General features: G+C 38.7%; 1 protein-coding gene across 7 annotated transcripts in view; it reads right to left on the bottom strand.

Moving 5' to 3' along the window:
* Positions 1 to 17,661, bottom strand: part of NETO1 (neuropilin and tolloid like 1) — a 79,031-nt gene extending 61,370 nt beyond the window's left edge. For 6 of the 7 annotated variants that reach the window (XR_009116024.1, XR_009116023.1, XR_009116021.1 and 3 more), the window contains exons 1-4: positions 17,520 to 17,646; positions 13,894 to 13,947; positions 12,200 to 12,337; positions 3,912 to 4,160 (exon numbers count right to left, since the gene is read on the bottom strand). Coding sequence is in view for 2 of the 7 variants with exons in the window: in XM_058045616.1 (XP_057901599.1) it covers positions 3,912 to 4,160; positions 12,200 to 12,337; positions 13,894 to 13,947; positions 17,520 to 17,547 (469 nt within the window). In the remaining 5 variants the exon portion in view is untranslated. Of the gene's footprint in view, positions 1 to 3,911; positions 4,161 to 12,199; positions 12,338 to 13,893; positions 13,948 to 17,519 lie in introns of all 7 variants that reach the window. The other variant, XM_058018260.1, reaches the window with a different exon arrangement.
* Positions 17,662 to 21,716: the final 4,055 nt, after the last annotated feature.

Raw genomic sequence — 21,716 nt, 5'->3', positions numbered from 1 at the left:
GAGTATAAATCTTTTTTCATTTTCCATCATCAGGCGGTTGAATAGAAAACTGACTGACGTTTATATTAATGAGGCTAAATAAAAAACACAGATGGCTTCTACTAAGTGAAGGAACTGAAAGTAATGATGTGCTATCTTAAGCCACTGTCCTGCAAAATCAGGGACCAGGATAAACAGAAATCTGATTATTCTAGCTGAGCAAGAAAGCCCAGATAAACACAGCCTCTCTCTGCCCGAATTCTTGTCTGTACTAAAAAAAAAAAAATAAAAAGATTCTTTTTAAAGAAGAACTGTCAATAGTTTGAAGTAGTACTCAAATTTTTCTACATAAAACAGTGATTCAACACCACTTTGGAAGACAGTCTTGAGATGAAACTTTTTCGAAAAAAAGAGTGCAATAGATTGATTCAAAGAACCCAGAGCTGTGAAATGAAATTTCAGGTGTAGGCCTTTCAGTGGCCCAAAGAATGACAAAACAAGAGCAAGGATGAAATATCCTTGTGTCATGTTTTTTTGCTCTAGCCAATCAATATGGTATTCAAAATGAACCAGCAGGACCTGAAAATATTGCAGCCTGATATGTGTTTCTCTCATACACTAGATTTCCTTAAAAAAAAGTAACCCAACAAAAAAGTTTGTATACATTTATGAAGGTTCAATAGGTTCAGATAGATCCATTTTGAAATGAACATGATTAATCAGAATTTTAACATAAAAAATAAATTATAATAGTATATAAAAATTAAATAAGTTTTCATTTGTTTATAAACTCCCATGTATGCAAAATGGCTAAAAATTTACATTAAAATGCATCTCATTACTGATATTAGCTGTAATTATGCAAAAGATTATTACTTTTTCCCTTAGCACAGAGTTTTGACATTAAAAATAGTCTATTATACCATACATACAACTTCATTCATCCACTTCATTATAGTGTCACTTAACATTATAATTTAGGAATGACAAAAACAAAAGCCTAAATTATTCTCTTAATAAGGAACTTTTTGCAAAACCTTTAGTAGTTTTACCAGTTTCTGGGTGTGTTTGTGTTGGCTATGTGTGTAGCTCTGGTTTTGTTGCTAAAGCTTTTCTTCTGCAAGATCTCTCTTTTTAGAGTACTAAAAAGACCTCTGAAAAAAGCTTTATTTAAAAGGAAAAGAATGTATGGCAAAAGAGTTACGTTTGTTTCTGAAACCACAGTTCCCACCAGACTTTTGTCTTGGGGGATGGATTTCCAATCATTGCAGTACCAAGGAGTCAAAGAAATTATTGAACTGAAAAGTTGTCATAATTGCAAATTATTAGTCTATCCCTTAGGATTTTTAGATATAATTTCTTTTTATAGGACTTAGTCCAAACTAGATTTTAAATGCCTTAGGTGCAGGACTCTTTCCATTTGCACAAACTAATAGATATTCATTTCAGACTTTTTCATTATATCCTAACTGATCTTTTTTTCAACTTCATCCAGTTATCTGTTTTTATACACCCTGGAGACATAGTAAATAATTTCTTTCCCCGTTTCTCCAGGTACCATTCAAATAACAATAAACAGTTGCAGCTTCAATTTAGCCAAATTTACTTTTTATTTTTTAAATCTCGGCACACACCCACACGTTTAACATCATGTCTCTTTATTCTCCATTAAGATCTCAAATGCAAAAGAGGCAGATGAGAGACACGTCGGGGGCAGGTGGGGGCTCTCAAAGATTGCTGATACTCAAGAAATAACTGCGTTGTCTCTGGATGGAAAAAGCCTCCTCTGCAGGTTTGCAGTTAGGAAGAATGTCCTGCTCTCGACAAGTGAGATGAGTGGCAACAAAAATCACATCTCCCCTGAGCGTTCAGCTGCTTGACACAGCAACAGCTTCCAAATGAGTCTTTGCTATGGATCATTTTCTTCAAGTTCTTTAAAGAGAGGTTAGCCAAAAATTTTCTTCTGATCCCTCCGCTTGTCATAAATAAATGTTTTAAGCTGTCACTACCTAAGCTGATTCCAGGTGGTTCAGGTGATAATTTCTGTGTTGGAGTCCTGTCTATGCTACTCTGTTATACTCTGGAGTGGAATCCTCTCTCTGTTACTCTCTTATACAATCTCAAAAGCCATAATTCTGTTTTATGAGTTGGCAGGAGCCCCTCCCAGTGCACACCCATGGACAATAGATCTCAAAATGTCATGCCTTATCCATGCCTGCATAATAAAAGACTGTCCAAGTAATAATGCGGAATGTGAAGTTCTTCCTCTTTCTTATTGGTGATCAAGGAGGCAGCAGCGCTGTTTTGCACTTGTCAGATTAATCATATTCTCATTTTGGCCAATATTCCTAGAAACTCTTGACTACTTGCAGAGCTTCTATTGAAATGTATGGAGGGGGGTAAAGGAAAGAATCAAGGAAGAAAAAAGATATAACTATTCCATCTGAAGTCTAGAATAATTTATGCTTCTGTACTAGTTTACCAGCATTGATCTTTGTGTAGAAATTCTCCTTACATCAGTAGAAAAGGAATGAGGATAAAGCATGGTCCATGAAATTGTCTTTTACATGAGAGTTTTTAGACAGACTAAGTTACAGATTTTGCTATTAATATCTTTTCAACCAGAATGCACAAACCTTTGAAAAAAAAAGTAAAAAATCTAAAGAAAAGGACTTATAGCACAGGGGGAGGAAATGGCAAAACCCCATAGGCCCATGTTAAATGAGAGATAAAAATTTAACTCTCTTTTCAGAGTGGATATGCATGGTTATAACAAAATTTTGTCTATTGTCTTTGAAATTACAGCAGATATATATACCTGGATATCACATCATTTGCTACAGAAATTCTCCATACTGTTCCTGTTTGAAACTTCTATATATTTTTAGCCAGTGAAAAACAGTATCATGGACTTGAAAGAAAATTTTACTGTGCTGGTTAGTTTTATAAGTATTTTCCTTGAATTAATGAAAGAAAACCAGAAAGAAGAACAACACAGAGCCTGTAGACCTGCCATCTTCTATGATGCTACCTGAATAATTAAGGAAGAATTTTGGGTCTGCTAATTTTAGGCAGCATTCTAGAGAACATTGTTCAACCTAATACAACAATTTAGCTGAAAAAACAGTGACATAATTGACAAAATTGCAGTGCTTTAGAGTCAGCTATACTAAAGCATGACTCATCACTCAATACATAAGAAGCCACAGAACTACGTCACATCCAGCAGTGCAGTTGCAGTGCAGTACAATGGAGCTGCAGCCAAAGAAGAAATTTAAAATCCCCAATCTTCTGTTAACAAGTGGGGGAACAGGGGATTTAATGGAAAGTATGACTATGATTTTTGTTTTACTGTAATGAATTAAACAGTGACAAGGAATATTTGAACAATTGCAATTAAGATTTACAGCCTTTTAAGAAAAATATTTAATACATGTTACTATTTGAACCTCACACATCCTCTGGTAATACTTGTAATAGTTTGCTTTATTGAGGAAGGAGAACTATTTCACTTCTCAGCTGGAGAAATGATTGGTGAAGTGGAAAAGCAATGATGGAATTTTCTGAGATAATTACATTTTTTATTAGAATACTTTATCAATGATCTTTTTGAAAGAAAAGCTGTACAGTGTAACAGCCAAGCATAAAACACTAAACTTCTCATGAAACATTTTGAATGACCTTCTGTAATAGCATTCACTTGAAAATAATACTCTTAAAAACTGTAGAATCTGAAAATCTTTCCCTTGAATAAACCTTACTTTTTATGCAAAATATACATATGACTTTTATCAATTTCCTATCTATTAATACCTTCCTTGACAATAAACTAAGCCCCAGCTAAAGATAATATTCAACAGCAAGATTATACATCATTAGAAAAGTTACAGTTATAAGCTTTTTCTATTAAAAATGTGATGGTTTGGACTTACCAGGTGTAAAATTATACCGAGCAGAAAACCCAATAGATTCCAGTTCAGCATCAGCAAAAAATTTAATCCACAGGAATCTGCCACTGGATTTTATCATAGGTGGATTTTGCTGTCCACAGAAACGTCCAAGGATTGGGGAAAAGCCAAAAGGTCCATCTCTTACTTCTATGTGGTCAAATTTACACTCCCAAGAAGGCTCTATAGAATATTTTTCATCAAAGTGTAGTTCAATGCATTGTCTAGGAGCAGCTAGAGAAAAAAAAGAAAATTGTCTTATTATTTTATAACCCAAGACCCTTTCAAAACTAAAGCGAAACTGAAGAAAATCAAATTTATCATTTCGTATGGATTCTAAAGTTTTGTTTAAAAATTTGTACAAAAATTGGAACATCTATATTTTTTATTAAAAATTAGTACATCTATATTTTTTATAGATTTCACACAGTCAGTTTATTTGTCTGTTGTTCTCCTTTTAAAAAAGTAGTTTTGACAGCAGTACTTAGTAAAAGTAAGAGAGAAATACCAATGATGAACAGAAAAATATAGCCAGGAACAATTTCTTCAAATATAAAATATAAAATGTTTCTAAGAAACGTACATATTTAGAAGAATTTATTTTTTCTCTTATATTTTGGGGAGGGGTACTAATCGGAATACTTTTTATTTTGTACCTAGTACTGAGAAAGAGGATGAAGGAAAGGCTGATCAGAACTGTGCTACCGTAAGGACAGATTATCTTCCTGCATGTATTGCAGTCAAACAAACTGGAGTGTAATTGCTTATACTCAGAATTACTTCTCATTGAAAACATAAGAACAAACGCAGTGAATTCTCACTTAAGAAAGAAGGATAAGGATCCTGGATAAGGATTATATTAGAAGAGCAAATGATATACTGAAAAACTTGAAGGAAGTTCATAGTGGCAATTTAATTAGACATTTTTAAAAAATCTATCTTTAATGATAGGTCTTAAGTCTTGAGACGTTCAGAATTATTTCTAAAACAAAGATCTCCTGTATAAAGCAAAAAAAAAAAATAACAGGTAGAAATATAGTATATTCTTACAAGGAGGGGGAAAATCATGGTTTGATTGATACATTTTATCAGAGGCAACCTTTTATGGGTGCACTGTTTTCTACACTCAATACTGGGCATAGCAAACACTGTGCGCCTTCAGTGTCTGGAGCATGGTGCATTGGAGACTTTTGCTGACAAAGCCTTCTGCTAAGACAAGGATTTGTTGTGTCAGTGCCTGCTGTGCCTCTCATGGGATCATGTCCCACACTTTACACATATCAAAAGAGGTTTGTATTACCATGAGCTTTGCCAGAGTTACCATTCTTTTCACATGAAAATATGCAAGATCAAACTGCATGCTGAGTTATTAGCATGGAAACTGCTTAGCACAGAAACTGATGCCATTCCAGGAGTCAGTATCTCTACATTTATTTCCTCAAGAATAATAACAAAACTGTCAGTGTTACAAGAACAAAGATCTTGTTTGGATTCTGAAATGTTTTAAAATTTTAAGCTTTTGATATGAACTTGTTACTCACATAAGAAGAGAGATTATTTAAAATTAACTGAGTAAGAAGATATCAGATAAATTTTGAAATCTTTACATAAAAGCACATAGTCAGATCCCTCTTACAACTATTTCATGTAGATAAATACAGCTTCATTTTATAAGAAGCATTTAAGAAGTAAGTTATTAAAACATCTTATTTGAAAAGGAAAATTGTTTTAACAGCTTTACTTACAATGGTAATATAATTGGATGATTGATATTTACTGAAACATTTAATTTAACATAAGAAAGAAACTTTTTCTACTGTTCTCAATCTTAAAACATTCACATTCAGGAAAATAGTAGTGACTTGTCATTATTTAAACCGATTTATGGGAAATTTTTGATCTTCATGCCCTTTCAAATTCAATAGAAAAAACAGAGGTCTATGTTTTACATATAATTGCATGAAATTCACAGTCTATGGAAATGAAGTTACTTTGAAAATACAAAAAAATTTACAAAAGTAAGGTCAGATAATAAAGTCTGTAAAGGAGATCATAATGATGTTATCCTTGGTGAGGTTTGAAAACTAAAGTAAATCTTTTTAGATTATAGTAAAAGATTAAATACGTGGAAGACATTATAGATTTATTTTATTCAGAAGTTTCAATCCTTGACTTTACACTTTTATAAAAATTATTGATTCAAACTCAACTAAGCAATACTACTACAGAAGAGAGCAATCTGTGACTTTCAATTTGGGATCATATTCTGCATTCTCTATTCCATTTAAGGAGATTTGTTGAGAGCTCTTCATCATCCACCTAAGGGACTACAGAGTCAGGTATCAGAAACTCTATCCTGACAACATTTTAGGTAATCTTAAGAATGCTCATCATGGCTTGAAAATCTTACACATTCATGACTCCAATGTTATGCTATTAACCTGTCTAGAGCTTTATTATTATGTTTTAATGTCACAAACTAGATATGAAGATCGATTCTCCTACTACTGACTGCCAGCTACACTGACATACAGCAGCATAGCTGCTGTGCTTCCCATAGCCACAAAGTGATTGCTTCAAAAACGGCTCATGCCATTATCATAACACATTTATCCTTTAAAATCTTTCTTTTCTGCTGCCTTGTTTGATACCAAGAAGAAGGTTACAAGGGCTGGCCCATAGTTAAATCCTTAACAAGTCTTCTCTGTATCTAAGACTCATGTAATGTCAAAAAAGGCCACGAGGCCCCCTTAGAGTTCAGTCATTTGACATCATTTTTGGTGTTGAAAAGGAACCCTAGACCCAACTATAGGTTCGGTCTAGGAGGCTCTGAAGTAAAGGGAAAGATTGTGGATAAATAAAAATCAGGCCTACTGAGTTACACATGAGAGCTATTAGCTATGTGAATGAATGACCTGATTAAAAACAAGATTTCCACAACCCTAATCTCCATGTCTCTCTCTGAATCTCACACTGCCAACCAGTTTTATGACCAGAATATTGCTATAGCTCACACTATTCTGCTTTTATTTGTTTTTTGACAAAGTCAAGATGAGGCTTTTCCTAGTGAAGCTCAGATCTTGCTATAGGATCAGAGAGAATCACATCAGCTCAAGGAGAGCTCAAGTTTCCACTTTTCCCTGAAGGCCCTGTGAGTAGAGGCTACTTCACTTTAAGAATGGAGCATTGAATATTCATTAGCAGCACTTCTCCACTGGGGATAGAACAAGGCTGGGGATTGAGTTTGAGGCCTGGACCACTGCCCGTTCACATCCTTAAATGTACAGTCATGTTCTGGCATCATTTTGGCCATGACACTAGGAACAGTTCAGCAACTCCAGGGTGCAGCACAAGCATCCATGACCTTTTCATCAGGATCTTTTAAAAGCACTTCTGTTTTTCTTCTTGCGCTTCATATTTAGTTAATGGTTAAATGTTTTGTTTACAATAATCTACGTGAGACACAAATTTAATCAAAAAACTTCCTCAATATGACCATAAGTGATGAAAACACATAATTCAAATTCTCAACTTTAAGTTCCTTTAAGTAAAAATGATATAATTTCACACTTATGCTCTGACTTTAATGAGGGGTTTCTTTACCCGACACAAGGTAGAAGAAGCAGCTATTGTTTAAACACACATCTTGTGCCACACCTTTTGCAACAAAGTGTGTGTAAATGAGGTCGCAGATATAAACTGGGGACAAGTGCAGAATAGTCACTAATAATAGTGTATGTGTTCCTATAGAAAAATAAAACAAAACAAAAAAAAATCCAGAATATGCAAATCTTCCAGACTGTATTCGCATCTAGCCATCTAATCAAAAAGGAGGGATGGAGTGGTTATTTCTGGTATCCTAATTAACAGGTAAAGTCCATTCACATCTTCAGACCTTCTTCTGTGGCTGTGATGTCAGGCAAAGTTGTTGCCCTCTCCAAATGAAATATATTGAATAATGTCTCATAAAATGACTTGATTTCAAATGCCACAACTTCCATATTTAATTTCCAATTTCCTTTTTTCAAAAAATGTTTAGAACCATGGAAAGGCCTACTTAATGCTTGCATGTCTTGTCATATTTTTCATCTAATTATCTTATACAAGTGCTGTCTTAAGATTTTAAATCCAATGGAAAAAATAAAGGAGTCATTGGGTTCCAGCTTGCAGTAGAACAGTTGCAGCAAAACTGCACAATTAAGGTTTTAATTCTGATCAACCTCTAAGTCTGTGTAGTGACAGCTGAAGTTAAGTGCAAAAATCTGTTTCAATTTGCCACACTGCATGGAAATGAGAAATAGCTCAACACCTACTGCCATCTCTATGAGCTGTTACCCTACCAATAGTTTCAATAATCCTCATTCCTTCTGGTTTTCCTGCTATTATTGATAAGGAAACCATATTTTTCTTCATTTGAAAATAGGGTTCTTTCATTGTTTTGGTGAAATTTTTTCAACACAAAAATCACTGTGAAATACAAAAAGACTTTGAGCAGAGGTTTTTCACTTGGTGATAACATTACAATTTTCTAAAACTTGTGAAATATCATGAAAGAGTTTAATGGTCTTTTGTGAGAACATGAGCTTTTCAAGATTGATAACTCTGTATGTTCACAAACTTGTAAAGTGGAAGATATATTTTACATCTCCATATATCAATTCTAGTCCATACCTGTATTTATAAACAAGCAGTTATTAAAAGAAGAGTGGTTACAATTTTACAGGTTTACCTCTGATAGGATTGTTAAACCCATTCTCAAGTTATAGTGTGTATAGTATTAATATCCCACTCCCCAAATATTTTAATACAAATAAAAGCCTTTTCTCCTGCAAAATCTCCTGTGCAAATTTCCTTTTATGGCGCACATGCCAAATGTTCTGCAGTCTGGCAAAGGTTATTGCTGTCACTGCTGTGATTGTTCTGGGCAGCTGTGAATTTTGTCAGGTTAGAGTCATGAATATGCAAAATAAGGGTGAAATTTGGCCAATTTTTCTCAGCTCATTTTCTATGTTTTCTATACACCAACTAAGATTGAAACAAAAAAAAAAAAAAAGAAAAAAAAAAAGAAAACACCAAACAAAAAGAAAAAATTCTCACTGCATTTTGAAAAGCAGATGGGATTCATCAAAAGCTCCTTGGGGAGTTGTATCAGCCCTCCTCCAAGCCTCACTTATGACACTTCTCTGTAGCATGACAATTTTTGTACAGAGGCCATCATTTCTGGATGACTTAAAGGATTTCCTTTAAAAAGGCATTCAACCTGGACTTTAAAATTCCAGTGATAATGAACTCTTAGAAAAACTCTTAGTCGTTCCAAGACTTCATTATCACTACTACTAAATCAGAATTAAAAAAAAAAAAAAAGGAAAAAAAGCAGAATAACCTAAGAAACTTCCAACTGTTAGACTTGCTTATGTCTTTGCTAGGATAAAAGCCTCTGCAGTCAGGAATCTCCTTTTCTTTCAGAAATTCACAGTCTATGATCATGGCAACTTTTGCCAGATCCTTTATGTCACCAAAATAATTCTGACATGACAAAAGGAGTTTTTTCCTCCCCATTGAGCTACAATGGGGAGGAAAAAAATTGAGATGGAATTCAATTGTTTGCAACACACTACAAAGCTGGAGTGCTCAATAAAGACCATTAAAGTCACTAGGAACTGTGTTTGAATTTGCCCCAAGACTATGTTTGGTAGCGAATAAATGAAGGAATGAATGCAAGCAGCTAGGAAAGAACGTAGTGATTCATTTATGCATTCATGCTCACATCATACAGCTTTCAGTATGTTGTATACAGTCCTGGCTGAACTCCCCAAGGCATACAACAGGGAGATAGTGATGAGGGTGATGATATTATAGACAATATCAACAGTCCCTCTAGTTTGGTACTTGGCATTCAACAAGATTCAGAAGCTGTTCAAGCATATGGAAATTTCAATTCTAAATATAGAAATGAAATGCATAAAGAGATGTTTCTGTCTTACTCTAAAATATTTATTTCCTGCATTAGTCAGGGTTATCCACAATTTCTGTAGATTGTTATCTGATTTCAAATACATTGCTATAAGTATTTTATAAATCCTTTAATATCAGTGTCTTATGACAATGAGTTTCACAGAATATAAAAGATGTGGGGAAAATTTGATACTTGCTAGACTTCTTTATCATTTTCTGTTATTTTGCATATTGCAAAAGGAATAAATATGGACAAATGATTTATTCTAATTACAAAAAATTTTTTGTTGACCTTTTGCTTTTTTTTTTGAAATCTGACATATTTAAAAGTATTATTGTTCAGACACCTTCCTATATCTCTGCTTATTTTGTTGACATTTTCCAGACAGACATGGCTATTTCTGATTTTTATAGAAGACAGAAATAGACATGGGGAGATCAGAGCTGAAAATGTTGTGCAATGCCTATGGTTCATTGTGGGTTTTAAAATGACCAGTTGCAATCTAAGCTGTTATTAGGCTGGATGGGAAGAAGAAAATACCCATGCCATAGAAAAATTGTGTTCAACTGGATTTTACAAGATTGAACTTTCTGATAAATTATAACGAGATGTCTGTTGAGTTTACTCTTTTCCTTATACATTGCTCTAAACTTGTCCATGTGTAATTTCATCTTTGTCATAGAAGTTTGTTGATTAAATCTTTCCTTCTTAAATTGTTCTTTGGCATTTTTAGATATTTTAGATCACATTATTTCAACAGTGTATTTTTGCAATTTTTCAGCATATTATATTTTTGTAAGTAATTAATTACTATTATAAAGATAAAAGTCTTTACTATATTAGGCTTTCAAGCACTTTCTTACTGTGAGGAAGAACAGTAAGTCATGAGATGGGACTAATAGTGGGACTAAATTTAGTGGGACTAAATTTTACAAAATTGTGGGTTATTTCCAACGCCATTTCACTTTAATGACAAAACATCCTGTGTTACATATCTTTGAAGATAAAACAGCCTTGGTTCTTCCTAGTCTCACAGGAGTGTTAGATAATTTGGTCAATAGATGCAAAAAGACCCAGATCTAACAACATAAGTGTAATTGGAAAAAAAATAATGCTAAGTTATACTTTTCGAACCTATGCATTTATCTTCTTAAAAAAAATTATTATTTTAAACCAATTACTAAACTATGCTGGAATTTAAATAGTTACCATATATCTGTTTAAATTCCAGACATATACAGACTAGCTTAAATTTTACTTTAAGAGTTTATTTGGCTACATTATTTATAATCACCTCTTCTGACTTTAGTCAAATTATCTAGCACCAAAGTGAAATTCAATCATTTTGTTGTGACTTTTGACTTTCTAAAAGTACAGAGTGTGTGTGGGTCCAGAAGAGTTCATTCAATTTAAATCAGCTATATATCTTTGGAAATATATCTTGGTGCTACCTGCATCTTTTGTAAAATAATGATTTCTGTAGTTCCTCACTCCATCATTAATTCATTAATAATTCTCTAAATGAAGCATGGATAGAAGACTATCACTGTTTTATTCTACATGTATTCACAACTCACGAAAGAAGTTTTTTGATTCCAGGGATTTGCTATACAGTACATGATTCATCTTTTCTGAGCTCTGAGAGGATCTAACCTCTATTACTTTCCACAGATTCATTATCACAAAAATCTGTCCAACATGTATTGTACTAAGACTGATGAAAAGAAACCCCATAGTTTGTTTGTAATACACCTTTAGCCTTTCCTACATCACTTCCATGCTTGCAATTGTATACTCTTTAAAAACTAAGTTTTAGAGATGCTTTGTCTCCTCTAGTTTTATTTTGTAGGTTGGGTTTATTTCATTTTCATTTCTTATGAACAACTGGATGGAAAATAATTTTAACACTCACAACATGGATATTTTCTATGTGACTTCTTTTACTGTACTAAGCTTGTCATCCCTGGTTCAGTTACAATAAGTTTAAAATATCTGCATGAAAGTCAAAAGCATTTTTGTTTCCCATGTTCACTTTTACTACTCATTTTAAAATATCCTTTCTTCTGTCACATTGCATTTTAGGTTCTATTCATTTTCTAAACATCCTGGAATAAATTCCTGAACTACTGAGTCTTACATCCATACCATCTTAACTAATTTATTAGCTATATCAAAACAGAAATCAAGAGGTTTCTCTAAATCTTTTTCTGTCTGGAAAATATTTGTTATCATGACTTTACCTACTCTTCACATATAATAAAACATATTCTTTTTAATACAGTTGATGGTAAAATATAAATATTCTTCTTTTGGTCACCTTCTATAATGTAGACACACTCTCTGTCTGGAGGATATTTGTTGGGGTAATTTGGAGAAGTGAAGATGCCTCCTTCTGCATATTTTGTCCAAGTTCCACACTGCACTGGTCTCTGTCCTTCGGAAACACTTTGCTTTTCTGTGAAATGATGACATTAAGCATTATATAATTAGCCCAAAAATTATCATTTACACATGACACTTAGAACTCTCTAACAGGATAAATACAACAGCCCCTTTTCTGTCAGTCACCTCAAACTTTTATCTCTTGAGACTGAGTATGATAATTGATCTAGGGGAAAATAAGGATGTTTTCTAGGGGTACAAACATATAATTCTCACTCAAAATATGGTTTTCAAAGCAGAGGAGAGGTTTGAGTGTCCAGGGGAAAATAAATTTGCATTACTTTTAAAATAACAACCGTCTAAGGAAAGCACGTGCTTGAGAATTGGAAGGCATGAATTTCCCACTCATACCTCTCAAAAAGCTCAAGCATGTGCTCTATCAGCATTCTTCATGCCATAATACAGGAATACATCAGCCACAAAATTGAGGAAATAATCCAGAGAATTATGATCATATATAGAAATTGTTTTAAATCTGCAGCATATTTAGTCTATATTCACTGGACAGAGGTAGACAGGGGGACTCCTGGAATCTGGTTCATAGATTATTTTTATCTCACTGTTTGCTGTAAAATTAATAAATAGCTCTGAGGCCAGAAATCACAGCCCAGAACTCTCCTCCGTCTCAGTGAATCCTCAGAGAGCAAGAGTCTTGTCTGCTTTCTTTCTAGCCCTGAATCTCTTGCATTTCTTTCTGGTTTGGGCCAGCTCAAGCTGAAGAAGATCAGGGATCCCTTCCTAAGCATCTTGCTTTGACAAGTAGGCTAAAATGAGATGGATTCTTCAGAAGGAAATCTATCTGGGCTGCTATTAAAGGCAAGGATAGTAGGTTCTAGACAGATGTTGCTCTGAATGAGGTTTTCAACAATCAGAGAGCTGTCCCATATAACTTAAGTCCCCAGTGTGTAGAGTAAAGGTGTTTGAGGCTCCCTCTTAGGATCAATGGATGAAAACAAGCACTTTCCAAGGATGATAACAACCATCTGAGATCTGACTTAGACTATGTTTTTCCTTATATACTATGTATTTTCTTTACATTTCTTTTTCACCCTGGTCCATATCCAGGCAGAGTATGACATGGAGCCTAATTTCCTGCAATAAACTCCAGCCTGCAGGGACTGTGCACTCAGACACAGGTTCAGACACACACTGTGCTTAGCAGCATTCCCTGCTAGGCTCTCCTCACACTGAGCATCCAAGCCTCTAAAGAATCTCTTTCACTACTCCCCCTGCACAAGTGCACTCATGATACCAAATTTCAGGTTTTTAATTAATTATACTTCAGCAAGAAAAAAGGTTTTAAGTGTAGGTAGCTGAGTGCCCAAACTGGACTTCCCAATTTGAAAGTAGGAGTATTTTATAGTCCTTAGTTAGAGTCAGGCTGAGCCTGATGAGCACCCCTGGATTTTTTGTGTGTATACAGTCATGTGAATACTCCAAACAAATGGACAAAGGGTAGACACTGGAAGTCAATGAGCTGCTAAAAATTTCAAAAACTAAACTAAAAACTCAAATCCATATTTTGGTCTCTAATAAATTTTCTAACAAAAATGTTTGATGTTTACATACCTGTTCCTTTTTTGGTTGCCCCAGAAAAATGTAGGATGATTAGACTTGCTACAACTGAAAGAGAAATATTCATTAAATATCAAAGAGTGATAGTTTCTGCAGTCAAATGACTTGTACTCATATATCTCACAAGTATACAAATGAAATAACATTGCTGTAAAGAAAAAGTTTCATTTTACTTGCATCTTTTAATTGCACATATTGTATAAGCAAGTTTCTTCATGGCCTGTTCTTTTAAGTACTTATCTTTGCAAATGTAGGCAAATAAAGAGGAAATCTTTTGAGTTTAAAACAAAACCCACAGGCACTGATGTTCTCATCCTTTTTTTGAGAAAAAACATTTTTACCAAAACCTATTTATATAATAATAGTTCATGTCAGTAGTAGAAAAGTGACTGCTTTTAACAGAGGAGACAAAATTTCAGTGCCACTGTATGTACTAATGTCTCTCACTATGGCATAATAAAATTTGAAAATGAGTACTGGGAGTAGGAAAGAAGTGAGAGGTTGGGTTCTTCACATCCATCAAAGCATTTGCAAATCTCTAGTGAAGTAAATTATTGTGTGTGCTTAACAATCTCATTAATCTATTTTGACTTGTCGAGAGGGTGTTTCTTTTTTGCTGCAGTGAATCTGCAGCCCACTTTGCAAACAGGTATCTGCTGTCTCCAACTGTGATAGGACAACTGTGCCTCTTGGAAACAGATACAACCTTTCTGAAATGGACTTTGACCTGGAGATAATGACTGGGTTTCTGGGAATTTCCAAATGTAATAGCTTGACTAGAAAAGGCTAAGAGGCAAACACTTAGTAGAGTCATAATGAGACTAATTTGGCAGATCAAAGTCACTAGCTAGCTACCTGATGAAGAAATCACACACTGCTTTTCTTGCCATCATTCATATCTTCTTTGGCTCTCAGAGAAAGTGGAATAGCAAGTGCAGAAGAGAACAGATCCATCAGTTCTTGGAGTGCTTAGGGCTTTGCCCCAGCTAGTCTGGCATCAGGCCCAATCACAGTGCCCAGGCTGCACTGACCTTAAGGTGGAAATGAAGCTGCATGCTTATTCAGAGCATTTTGGATCAGTCAGCTACCATTCTGTTGATGACTATGACGAGGAATGGATCAATTAATAAAATTACATACTTTCTTCTTATTTTCCCTAAGAGACACTAAAAGCCACCATTGGCTAGTAGCTATGATCCTTTACAAGATGGTGCTTTCAACATTTTCACCTTTTTTATCACAATTTATGTGCAATTTTCACTCCAAAGGAAGCCATTCTCCATATTTCCAGCATTCTGATGGCATTGAGATCCTTATTTCTATGTCTTTGATCTTTCCCATGTGACAGAGGGTTTGAGGCATGGATGATGGCTGCCCTATTAAGCAGTGTAAGATTGAAATTCTGGGAAAATGAAGGCTTGGCAGCAAATTCACTATTTCTTGTTCAGGCTCACAGCCTCTAGAGATGGATGTTGGCAGCACTGATAGTTAAAACTCTTGTGTGTCATGGGCATTCAGTGAGAACACTACACCTTCTGCTTGGATCTGAATGCTACCGAGCCATTCAAGCCTTTACTGTCCTCCGGGATGAATTCTGGAAATACAGGCTGCTGGGACTCTGCCTGCCAACTCTGTCAAAATCCAAAGGCAAGGCAGGAGTCACCCCTTTACTGAGTTGCTCATTTCCTTTAGCTGCGTTTCATGCAGTGATGATCATAATGCATCTATGCCTGTAATCTTCCGCAGCCTACACCTAATTTCTCAATAGTGCAAAATGGATTGGTGCTCAAATATGGAATGAGCTGCTGGTGTTCTTTCTGCCCATAAATTTGTGGAAGCTAGAATAGAACACACGATAACTGAACAAACTCCATGTGAGAAGTGTTTCTTTTAGGCAATTAATAACAAAACTAATGCATATCTGATTCTTACACATTCATTTCAAGCATCTTTATCTATTAGGTGTGCCCTCATTTTCTATACAGAAAAAAAGGGAAGTTCAGAGAAGTAAAGAGAGTTGGTCCAAGCCACAGATATGTTATTACAAAGATGACAAAAGCCCCACAGGTCTTTTCAGTTCCAGCTGTAACTGCTAGAAAAGAGGTTTCCAAACCACAGAGCCGTTTTCATAAAGCATAGAGCTTTACTTAAATGTCATTATATCAGTATTCGTTAGTAATAAGCAGTCAAAATAACCTTGATAATAAAGTCTAATAGACAAGCAGAGACTTAGAAACTAAGTGTTTGAGGGTTTTGGTTTTATTCTAGACACATAATACCTAACATTTGGATAGATGAAGTGAAACACTTCTCCCATGTTAAAAAAAAAAAAAAAAAAAAGAAAAAAGAAAAAAGGCTCTTGCTTTAGTGTTATTAACAACAGCACCAAAATATGCAAGTTGCCAGAAGGTAATTAAAATTGTGGTCTTCTTGGGAAAAGCCAACACAAATACATATTATTCAAGTAGACAAGGCAGACCATTTTATTCTATGATCCCACTGCACAAACACACCCCTGATACCCAATTTGAGGTTTGAATTTCTCATGCCTTTTTCTTTCTCAAGCCACAGAAAAATAACAGTGCTTTTCAGAGAGGCGGGGGGGGAATAAAACAAGAGCCCAAAGAGACCAACCTTCACTTGCTGCAAACTGTCACTTGGGAGGTGTTGGCAGCATAGCAACATTATTGTCATTATCTCAGTTTGGGAATTATTTTAAAGAAGTTTCCACAAAATTTCTTGTTGCATTCTCACTGTCTGCCTCCTCCCCCTTTCCCTCCTAATCATGGGTGTAATTATAATCGCGCTTTCTAGTGCCACTCTGATTACGCATCTTTCCATCTTTTTTGGATCTGTGCATTCTTCTTTCATTACAAGCTGTACATTAAGTGATTTATCTCTTGGCCAGGCTCTTAGGAGGCTGTGATTTGGCACAGAAGTGGCTTAGCCTGGCGAAGAGTTGTTGGAGAAGCAATACCTGGTCATAGCGCTATTGTACAGGTGTGGGCGCGCAGAGAAGTGCTGGGAGGAACTGGGGCCACTCAAGCCCCTCCAGAACAGCGGACCCTCCGCAAAACGCAGGCGGGAGAGGGAGTCCCACCTCGCACCTTGAGGCCCCTAAGGTCTTGGAAGAGCGGGTGATATATTTCGGTGCCTCCTTGCTAATCCTGGTGGATTTCAGCCGAGAGCGCCGCCCCCGCCCCGCGGCTCTCCGGGATCCGTGCCCGGTGCGGCCGCCCCCGCCCCCGCCGCGGCTCCGGCGCTGCCCCGCGCCCCCTCACCCCCGGCACCGCTCCGGGCCCCAGCGGGGGCAGCTCGCTCCCTCCGCTCTCTCCCGGCGCGGCCAAAGCCACCGGAGCTGCCGTGGTGCCCAGGTGAAAGCCCCAGCCCCGGAGCGTGCCCCGCCGCCCGCCCCACGGCGCTGGCAGACACCGGCTCCCCTCCGGAGCTCCGCAGCGCTGTGCGGGAGAGGATGCGGTGTGGGTGTGGGGGAGCTGCCCCCTGGCCCAGGGAGCCTGGGCGTCCCGTTAGCCGCGCCGGTGCGGAGGCAGCGGAGGGCAGGAGCCCGTGCGCGGCGGCGGAGCTCGGTCGGGGGTGGGAAGGGGGAGATTGATACTCACTGTGAAAGAAGCTGCGCCCATGGGTCATGTCTGTTCCTTACACAAGGGGCTTCGGTCTCCACTAATTCCATTTAGATACGGGAGGACTTCCAGTGGCGGGGAGAGGATGGAAGTAGGAAAAGAAGAAGAAGAAGAAGAAGAAGAAGAAAAAAAAGGAAAAAAAAAAAAAAAAAAAGCCCACACACACACAGCAGAGCCGAGCAGCCTTTCCTCTCCCTCGCTCTCCCTCGCCGCCTTCAAATGATCACCGCCGGCTCAATCCCATCACAGCCGAGCGATCACCAGCACCGCCACGAGCGGTGCATCGCGGCGGCGGCGGCGGCGGGAAAGGCGGCGGCGGCGGCGGCGGCGGCCCGCGCATCCAGGTGCCGGCGGGCGGCGGCGGAGCGAGCCGAGCCCCTAGTCACCAGTTTCATACAGAACCAAAAGCAGATCGAAGCATTTCCTGCAGGACTCCGAGCCCAGCGACTTCCAGCCCTTCGGCTTCTTTTGATGCATTGAAGAAGGGATTAATGGGTCCGTCATCAGCTCCCTGTGCTTGCTCCTCTGAAGGGGTGGGGGCGGGCGGGAGGGAACCCAAAGAGGAGGGGTGGGGTAGAGAAAGATTTACCAAATAGGGGATTTAGTCATATTTGTGTGCAATGAGAACCTTATTAGAGAAGAAATCCTTTAAAATAGAAAAAATCCATTTTTGCAAAACCCTCTCCCTGCGCATAACACAGTATCAAGTGGTAGCAGCGGCAGGAGGCTGAAAACACATTGCACGGTCTGAAATCCCCTTGAGAATGGACGGAGCGAGAAAGAGATGGATGAGGACAGAGAGATGCCCCCTCACTTCTCCAGTCCAGGGCGAGAAGCAGAAGAAAACCGTGGAGACTCTTCCATTCATTCAGTGGAGGGGAAGGGGAAGGGAAAGAGGAGGGGAAGGACGGAGGGCGGCAGCGGTGGGGAAGGAATGATTTCAAAACTGGGAAAGGAAGGGTAAGAGGAGAGGGATGGCTTCCCCTCTCCTAATCAGTTCATGGATCAGACAGAATGCTCATGAGTTCCTCCTTGACCTGCACCTGCCAAAGGGAAATTGAAAAGATTTTCCCCCTTGAGAGACGACTTCTTCCTCTACACACCCACACCCACGCACGCACAAAGACACGCACACACACGCACTAAAGGGAGCAATAAAAGTTTATCTGCTAATCCTCCGGCCGCAGATACAATGATTACCTCTCCCAATCAGCCCAGAGACGACTGCAAAATCTCTCCCTTTCTCTCCCGCCCTCCCCCCGCGTCTAGGACTTATCTTCCACCCGAGCTACAACCCATCCCAAACACCCATCCCTTGGACGAGATTGCGGAGGGCTAGTGGTCAGGGCGGGAGGGACGGGGGATGAATCTAGTAGAGAAAACATATTGATAATAAGAGGGCCTGAAATGGTCTCAATGGCTAACAAGAGGGGAGGAAGACGGGATGAGCAGAAAGGGCTGTGTCCCCAGCCCTGCAGAGCCGCGACACCTCCGACTCCCGCAGCGCCGCGGCCCCGGCGCTCCCGGCCCGGGAGAGGGGAGGGCGCCAGGAAAGGACAGGGAGCGAAGCGCACGACTGGGGCGGCGAGGAGGGACGCGGAGAAAGGAAGATTTGTGTCACAGGAGCGCAGGGGGAACAGGATGGGATCCCCCGGCTCCTCTGCACCGCTGTTGCGGCGGCCGGGCTGCGGGAAAGCCTCCGACCCCCGCGGGATGGGAGCAGAGCCGGGATACCCGGGATTCCCGCAGCCCTGCCCGGGCTCCCCGCGCCGCAGCAGCATCTCGGAGGCGGGGTCGGCGCCGCTCCTCCCTGCCCGCACCTGCTGCTCACGCCGTTTGCAACAAGAAAAGTGTGTCTGGGAGCGCGGCCGGGGCAGGGGAGAGGAGGGGGGTGCTGGGAAGGAGGCTGTAAGTCAACTAAAAATGAAATGCAGCCCGGCATCCTGCTTGGCGCGGGTGCGGAGAGCGCGGGGGGGCGAGCGCAGGTCGGAGGGAGGCGCTGGCTGCGTGCCCGCGGGGCCGGACGGGTCTGTCCCGCATCCCGGACGGGTCTGTCCCGCATCCCGGACGGGTCTGTCCCGCATCCCGGGCGGGTGTGTCCCGCATCCCGGACGGGTCTGTCCCGCATCCCGGACGGGTCTGTCCCGCATCCCGGACGGGTCTGTCCCGCATCCCGGACGGGTCTGTCCCGCATCCCGAGCTCTGCCGGCGGGCTGGGGGCTGCGTTAGCCTAGGCGGGAGGCACATTGTCTTCAGGGCACCTTTTAATGAGGTGGGTACCCTTGCTGCCTTTGGGACAGCGCTGAGCAGCACAGCAGCTATTCTGGAAGCTGCATGATGAGGAAGCCTGGATTTTTATTTATGATTTATTTATTTATTTGTTTGTTTTTCTCAGTAAAAAGCCATGTTTTAATAAAAAACCCTAGCGGGTTTTTTTTTCAGCATGTGGATGGTCTGCCCCGTACTCTGGAATGAAGACTGTATCTCTTATCAATGCTTAGGATTGCAGGCAGTCAGCAATAACAGCGTGCACATTAGGGTAAGGCAGAGGTGATCTTGGCTAGCAGGATTCACCCACTCAACCTGACTGAGGTCTTAAAAATCCTGCAGGGTGAGCAGGGCGCAGGGTTTTGCTACAGGGCTGTGAGTAAGCTCCTTATAATAAGGAATATGGAAGATGTAAGACTTTGTGAAGGCATTCACGTGTTTTGTGTAATCTGTCTTGCCATTAGCAACATCAAGTTTGCAGCTGTTAATCTCAATAAACTGTCCTACTCTGCTTTCTAACCCTCTCAGCACTTTCTCTGACCTTCCTTATTCTCATCCACAATGAGTTACAGAACTTTATTTGTAGAGTAATTGAAAGACAGCTGATTTATCCATGGGATAAACTTCTATACAGATGTGCAGTCTATCTTAGGGAACAGTAGAGTAACAGAAAAAGGGTTGTGTTGAAAATAGTCATACAAATGTTTATAGACAGTCAGATGTTTCTTCTGCAGGATGATGCAGACATCCATATGGCTAAGTTTCAAGTTATAGTTACTTTAAAAAAAGGTAATAGAACAAGTAGGCACAAAACAGCTGATTTTGCTGTTCTGGGAAATGTGCTGTGTCACATAATACAACAGTGAGCTTCAAATTTTTCTTTTCTGAAATAGGATGTTTCCAGTTTTAAAATTCCTAGATCTTTCATTGTCACTCCTAATTTTAAGGACACCATTGCAATAGTATGGAGAAACAGAAAGTAGTACATACCAAGTGTGTTTATGCCAAAATGTAATCAGTAACCATCATTATGGAGGGAGACATCCGCAAAATAAATGAGGCATGACCACAATGGCCACTGAGTGTTCTCATTAGCAATGAGACCTTAAGGAGATATCTCAGGATCTACACCATTGAATGCTAAAAGCTTATGCAAGTGTTTATAAGCAAGTACCCAGGGCTTGCAATTTAGAGACTGTTCAAAATTGCTTTCTGCCTCAGTAGATATCACTTCTGTAGAGAGTTTGAAATTTTGAACTTCATGCAACTACTGAAATGTTTGCCACCATCTTTTTTGGCTGTATGTCTCATTTTGTCGCAAAATCTCCTTATGTGAGTTTTGGTAAATGCTCCTTCTAGTAAACTAGCAGCTCATGCTCTTAGGTGGGCACATCTTCCATTACCCTGGAATTCTATAGCTAAATTTTTATAAACTTAGTGTGTATTTCTACACCCCTAACTAGACAATTGCCAGAACCTTAAACTTCTACTAGGCAGTAAATTTAAAAAGGAAGAAAAGGACTGACATTTAATAAAACATGAAATGTTTTGAAAAAATGGGAAAGCCTAACAACCATAAACAATTGTGTCAAATGGCATCTTAGTAGTGTTAGGAAGTCTTTGGATTTACTTGGTAAAAGTCCTATTGATTTTTAAATGAGTTTAAGGGTTTTTTAGATTTTACATTTTTCTTAGAGTAACAACATTGGCTTATTTTATTATATGGAATGACAACTACACTTTTAGATTAAAAATGTACTTTTATTAGTTCTATATTGGTTGTCAGCTGAATCTTGTTTTTAAAAATAAGCAAGAAAACCCAACACAATTATGTTCCTTGATTCAGTACATACAATGCTATTCTTTGTAGTTTTAAACCATCCATTACATTACAATCTCTTTATATGG

This window comes from Melospiza georgiana, chromosome 1, assembly GCF_028018845.1.
Source record: "Melospiza georgiana isolate bMelGeo1 chromosome 1, bMelGeo1.pri, whole genome shotgun sequence".
NCBI lineage: Eukaryota > Metazoa > Chordata > Aves > Passeriformes > Passerellidae > Melospiza > Melospiza georgiana.
Note: the sequence above shows the minus strand (reverse complement) of the source record. Positions and strands in the feature narration are given on the sequence as shown.